The sequence below is a fragment of the Sinocyclocheilus rhinocerous genome, unplaced genomic scaffold (assembly GCF_001515625.1).
Source record: "Sinocyclocheilus rhinocerous isolate Xijiao unplaced genomic scaffold, SAMN03320098_v1.1 scaffold2716, whole genome shotgun sequence".
In the NCBI taxonomy this organism is placed as follows: Eukaryota; Metazoa; Chordata; class Actinopteri; order Cypriniformes; family Cyprinidae; genus Sinocyclocheilus; species Sinocyclocheilus rhinocerous.
This window is the reverse complement of record NW_015624199.1, coordinates 458,322-464,766: the sequence shown is the minus strand read 5'-3', so window position 1 is coordinate 464,766 and position 6,445 is coordinate 458,322. Positions and strand designations below refer to the sequence as shown.

The window sequence follows — 6,445 nt, the reverse complement described above, 5'->3', positions numbered from 1 at the left end:
TTTGAGAAAGGCGGGGCATAGAGGACCTACAATAATGTACAGTATTTGAAAAATAATGTGTTTTTTGAACATTAAAGCATGTCAACATATTCTGTTACACCAAATACACCAAATAATGATCTTTAAAAATCATATGACCCCTTTAATAATTAATAAACAATATTTGTTTTAGAAGTAACATAATAGTAAACATAACAATACACATAACAGCAACTGAAAAGTGCTATTTTGATGGTTAACTGTGGCACTCACTGTATTGGCCGCTGCACAGCCAGCCTGTCACGGCTATAGTGAGATGAAGATGCTTTCCAGAACTCATCGGAAGAAACTCAAACTCCTCTATAGCGCCGACACGCTTGTTCATTTTATAGCCTGTGTAAAATGAGTAAATATACCTTCAGGTATCCTCATACATATAAACTAAGTGAACATAAACATAGAGAGGAAACGGAAAACTTGATCTGCAAACAGAAATGAAGAGAGGCAGACGCACAGATAAACTGCATTTGAAGAAACACCAAGCATCTCCAATAACCTTGAGCTCAATTCACTTTGAATGGCAGCTGACGATGTGCTCTGAAAGCAGGCTTATAGAAAATTCTACTCAAACCAGAAAACGGACTGTAACTTTATCATCATTGTCAGTCTGCTAATTCATCTGCACACCTATCAATCCTGTAACGCAGTCTAGTGATTCAACAAGAATCATGCAAGAAATCATATAAATCACTTGCCCTCCAGGAAGAACAGAACCTTACATAGCAACACTGCATTAAAGTTGTGTAAATGCAATAGATAAATAATGCAATAAGCCATGAGAGGCTTATAGTAATTTTACCATGAACACAAATGATAAACATAAATGATAAAGTACACCAAAGTTCAATAAATAATTCATTTGATAATAACAGACTTATTATTATAAAGTTTTTCCGCAATATAATATTTATTATTGTTATAATTTTTTTATTATCAGTAGTGCTGTCAAATCGATTAATCGCATCCAAAATAAAAGTTTGTGTTTACATAATATGTCTGTGTGCTGTGTATTTTTATATGTATATATAAATACACACACATACATGTATAAATGTAAGAAATATTTACATGTGTATATATTCATAATTATGTATGATTTACATTATATATAAATATATATATTTCATTTAATTCTTAAATATATACACGTATGTGTGTGTATTTATATATACATATAAATATACACAGCACACACACATATATTATGTAAACACAAATTACGCGATTAATCGATTTGACAGCACTAATTATCAGCATAAACAAGCTTCAAATAGGTCAGCTAGCTCACCTGTTAACCCGGCCCCTGCGGCTCCAAACAAGGAAGCCATGATGGCGATGCCCGTGGCTGATCCCAGCACAGCGGCTCCACCCGCTCCTAGCACTGCTCCTGCCCCAGCAGCCACCAGAGGAGCCGCCAGCCCTCCTGTAACACCTGATAAAAACACATACATTATCATGAACACCAGACAAATGAAACTAAATCTCATCACACCAGTGCTGGGCATGCTCTAGTCATATTTCACCTCAAAATTAACAGAAAGAACTAAGAGATAAAACATTTTAAGTAAGTAATTTAATCATCTAAAATATTAATGTAAATAAAAAAATAATACAAATAAAATAATTGTTTAGCTTAAAGTTTTTTTTTTAAATTCTGATTGTTTTTATTAAAATTAAGCATATTTCCCTTCAAATTATCATAATCATATCATAAACACAAAAATTCTTCAAAATTATTTAAATTGTGAATTATTTATATATCATGGTAGTATTTTCTGTATTTGAATTAATTCATTAATTTAACCTATGAATGAATATCGTTTTAATATAAACAAACAAACATCACAAATAAAACATCTGGATGCATTACAGTAATGAAAGTTTTTAAATATAAATATAAATATATATAATTTTAATTTAAATAAATAATAATAATAAAATCACAATTGAAACATCCTGATGCATTACAGTAATGAAATGTTTAAAATATAAATAATAAATATATATTTAATTAAAATAATACTACTAATAATATTAATAATAACAGTCACAAATAAAATATTATCTTACAGTACACTTTATGGTAGTTAAATTGTTTAAATGAACATTATGGTAGTTAAATTGCTTAAATATAAATTAAATACATATTTATTATAAATAAATGCATTAAAGTAAGGAAAATGTGGTTTTCAATGTCCTAAAAAAAATACAAATCTTTAAAAAAAAAAAAGCATGAAAGGCTTAATTTTCTTAAATGAATTTTTACAAATAAACAAACAAACAAATAGGCATTATTAATGTTCTCATGAACTTTTCACTGACATTCACCTTGATGAGACCAATGTAGTTTAAAACATACGTCCTGTGGCATTTAGACTCACCAATTACTGTTCCTCCACCCACAGTGGCAAGTCCGATGAGCAGGTACCGGCGCAATTTACGACCTCTCTCTTTCTTCTGCCTTCCTGATGACTCTTCTCTGTTGAGAGAATGTCAATTTGATTCATAACATGCTCACTGGAGCTGCTGAAAGCTCTGAGGTCTTGTTCATTGTCAACTGAATTCTATTAGAAACTAAAACTAACATAAACACTCACGGATGTGCACGGTCCACATCACATGCAGAAGAGAACACATTAACAGACAGAAATCAGCAAACAGATTCAGGTTTGTTCCTCATGTCAAAATTTTTACAGCACTTTCACTGTTTCACAATGATATTGATTGTGCCCCTGTATTGACTTTTCTTTGTGAATCTGCAGATGGCTCTACGTGGGCTTTGTGGAAATAATCTCTTGTAAATGATCCATCCTACAGCGAAACCAGTGCGTGTTTTACATGTTGATAACCCCCCCCCAAAATCCCATAAAGGAGTTTCACTCACTCGCTCTCCTCTCCTGACTCTCTCAATTTCTCTCCAAGAGTCTCTTCAAAATCCTCCAGCTGCTGTTGGGTCACACGCAGCAGACAGCTGACATGTCGGATCAGAACTCGAGCCCTGGCATCATAATGTCCTACATGAGAAGAATCAAAAAATGGTTATTACATGGAAAACAAGATTGGAGGAAGAATAATCAATCTCACAGAAAAATGTCTAGTTCATACTTTACCATAAAAAAATCAAAAGAAAAAACAATCTTGCATACAGAAAATAAAGAGTTTTAGAAGCATTTCGTCAACTCTATTTTTATAGCTCTTAATACAATAGAGATCGTTTCAAAAAAGCTTAACAGTATTAAATAGGAAAGTAACGGAGTCAATGATGCAAACTTCAAATATGAGGCAAATCCCAATTTTTATTTTTAATATAAATGAATCATATAAATAAAATTAACAATTACAGTAATTAACTTTTTTTTTGTAAATAAATATATTTAATTAAAATAAATAAAACCCAGACAAATTATGGTATTGGACATTTGGGGGACAATTTTAAAAAAGCCTGAAAAGCTTTTTTTTTTTATAAACAGTTTTTAAAAAATATAATAAATAAATACACCTCTTAAAAATAAGCTTTATTTTCTTTATGCATGTTTTCACAGACTTTTCATTGACATTCTGGACCAATGTAGATTAAAACACAGTTAAGATGTTTTGTACATTATTAAAAGTAAAATGCAATGTAATTTTTTCTCACATTTACATAAATAATAAATAGTATAAATTAACATAGTAGAATAAATAATATTGTAAAGTATATTTTTTAAATTTAAATAATTTAAAATTATGAATTTCATGTTTTCTTTTCATTGCAGTAACAAGCATTGGGATGTGAATTTGCTTAATTGTTTAGAAATTAAAATGACAATGCAAAATATGTTAACAGTATTCATGTTCTTCATGCAAAATATAATATGAAATAGGCATTTCTTTGTGAGATTCAATTGTATTATTTATTATTTTAAATAATAAATTGTTTATTTTTAGGCACGCCATTGCAAAAAAGACCAGCTAATTAATCGTGAAACATCAGCTCACCATCTTTGACCGAGAATGACACAAGATCCTGAAAAACAAAACAGAAAGTCACAAACACGAGCATCTATATATATGTTAATGCAGTCGTCCAGCTGGGTTAATGTCAGACGAGTACCTGAGTGATGAGTAAAGCTCCGGCTCTGAGCAGCGGCTCCGCATGCAAGATGGACAGGAAGGTGTCAGTGCCTTCGAACCCGAGCCCTGCCAGGAACGCTTGCATAACAGGCATGACCGACTCATCAAGATCCAGCCACTGAACAAGACCCTGCAGATACATCTCACGAAAACATCTGCATTGAGAAAATATCACAGTGAAGTTTCACAAACCCAAAACATCTGAACATTTTTCTAAGAAATTAAATGTTAATATTCAGCATAGACTCATTAAACCAAAAGTGACAGTAAAGACATTCATAATGTTACAGAAGAGTTCTATTTCAAATAATAGATGTTCTTTTGAACTTTTTATTCATCAAAGAATCCTGAAAAAAGCAGCAAATCAGCATATTAGAATGATCATTTGGATCATGTGACCTAAACACTGAAGTGATGATGCTGAAAATACAGCTTTGCATCACAGAAATAAAATACACTTTAAAATGTATTCAAATAAAAACCACTTATTTTAGACTGCAAGAATATTTCACAATTTTACTGTTATTACTGTATTTTTAAATATTTTTGATGCAGCCTTGGTGTGCATAAGATACTTTTTTTAACGCTAATGTCTATTAGTAAACAGCACATTAAAGTGATATTACTATTATACATATTTTTTTTTACTTTTGCTCAGGTCCCTGAAACAGCTGGCCCAAAGACACTCCACATAACCCAGCGTACGCAAAGCGCCCTGGTTCACTCAGCTGTCGACCAAACACTTTCTCTGCTGGTGACTGATCATGCTTCTGTCCTCCTGGGTCTGTAACAATAAAATGACTAAATGCAAAATCAAAAAATTTACAAAGTTCCTGTGAAGAATGTGCGAGTGTTCAATAACAGATACACACAGACTTTGTCACATCAAACCTAGTCCTCCACATCTACATTACACGCTTATTACAGGGGTCCAAGTAGAAAAAGCTTCTGACATTAGTTCAGTTTTATGACCTTATTTTGTTTCTTGAAGAACAAATCTGCCTTTTGGCCTGGGTCTGTAACAATAAAATGACTAAATGCAAAATCAAAAAATTTACAAAGTTCCTGTGAAGAATGTGCGAGTGTTCAATAACAGATACACACAGACTTTGTCACATCAAACCTAGTCCTCCACATCTACAGTACACGCTTATTACAGGGGTCCAAGTAGAAAAAGCTTCTGACATTCGTTCAATTTTATGACCTTATTTTGTTTCTTGAAGAACAAATCTGCCTTTTGGACCCAATGTCTGCTTTTTGTGCTTTTGAAAGTTGAATATTTGTGGTTGAAAGGGCTTCCAGATCAAACTTCATTTGCATGTTTTCTGATATCGGAGGCCAAACAAAACTTTCTACTTTGCATAAGATATTTGCACAAACATGTGACACTTTATGACACTACAACATGATGCGTAATGCTTTAATAATACAGCATATGTAGTACTCATTGGTCTCGAGATCATATGAAGTCCCTGAAAATACATTGAAAAATATGCAATGTGTTATTATCTAACACAAAATGTCCCTTGTTTATCCAAAACATGTTTAAGGCCTCTCGACCTTTTCCTGCATCTGCGATAAAAACCCAGAAATGAGCGAGCAGCTGCTGGACACGTATGTCAACAACATTAATATCTCTATTTCTAAACATTAAGTCTCATCATGAGAATGAAATACAATACAACGTAACCAACAATAAATAATTAATTCTCTCAAAATAAGAAAACCAAAGACTCTTATTTTGTTGTCATCTGTTGGGCAAAACTAAAATCCTTTCAAAAGTCCTCAAATAAACTCGCACTCTTAGTGAAGTCTATAAATACCTGGAGTTAACGTCGGCTCCTCGTTGTTGTTAGGTGTTGTTTCCATTGGTTTATCCTCACAATAAGTTACAGATTTGTTCTCTCCATGGAGGAAAGTTGTTACTTTGTTGTCGTGACAGATGAAAGTTCAGCCCTAAGTTGTTCTTGTATGCAGCAGCGCCCTCTGTCCATCAAATCAGTTCGCGAATAACGGAGGACTGGCTAATGAATATTAATCACGCAACGTCACGCTCGCCCAGTTGGCTTTACCGATTGGCTGAACTGCTTGGTTTGGCGTATGAATATTAATAACGCAACGTGACAGTATCGGAATGTTACTTGGCAACTTCACCACGACTTGATTTAAAAGTCAAAATAGCAATTTTGCCTCATGACGATTTTAGATTTATTTGAAACGTTCTACAGAAGGCTAATTATAATTTATGCTATTAAATGTTGACGTTTTGCCCGAAAAATGACATCAATGTTGC

General features: G+C 32.8%; 1 protein-coding gene across 1 annotated transcript in view; it reads right to left on the bottom strand.

Annotated features, from left to right (window-relative positions):
• The window catches only part of LOC107738255 (transmembrane and coiled-coil domain-containing protein 4-like), a 14,045-nt gene extending 7,923 nt beyond the window's left edge, over positions 1 to 6,122 (bottom strand). The window contains exons 1-8 of the mRNA XM_016549980.1: positions 5,976 to 6,122; positions 4,801 to 4,936; positions 4,133 to 4,307; positions 4,018 to 4,045; positions 2,924 to 3,053; positions 2,421 to 2,518; positions 1,328 to 1,471; positions 253 to 372 (exon numbers count right to left, since the gene is read on the bottom strand). Of these exons, the coding sequence (XP_016405466.1) occupies positions 253 to 372; positions 1,328 to 1,471; positions 2,421 to 2,518; positions 2,924 to 3,053; positions 4,018 to 4,045; positions 4,133 to 4,307; positions 4,801 to 4,936; positions 5,976 to 6,021 (877 nt within the window). The 5' untranslated portion in view covers positions 6,022 to 6,122. The remainder of the gene's footprint in view (positions 1 to 252; positions 373 to 1,327; positions 1,472 to 2,420; positions 2,519 to 2,923; positions 3,054 to 4,017; positions 4,046 to 4,132; positions 4,308 to 4,800; positions 4,937 to 5,975) is intronic.
• Positions 6,123 to 6,445: the final 323 nt, after the last annotated feature.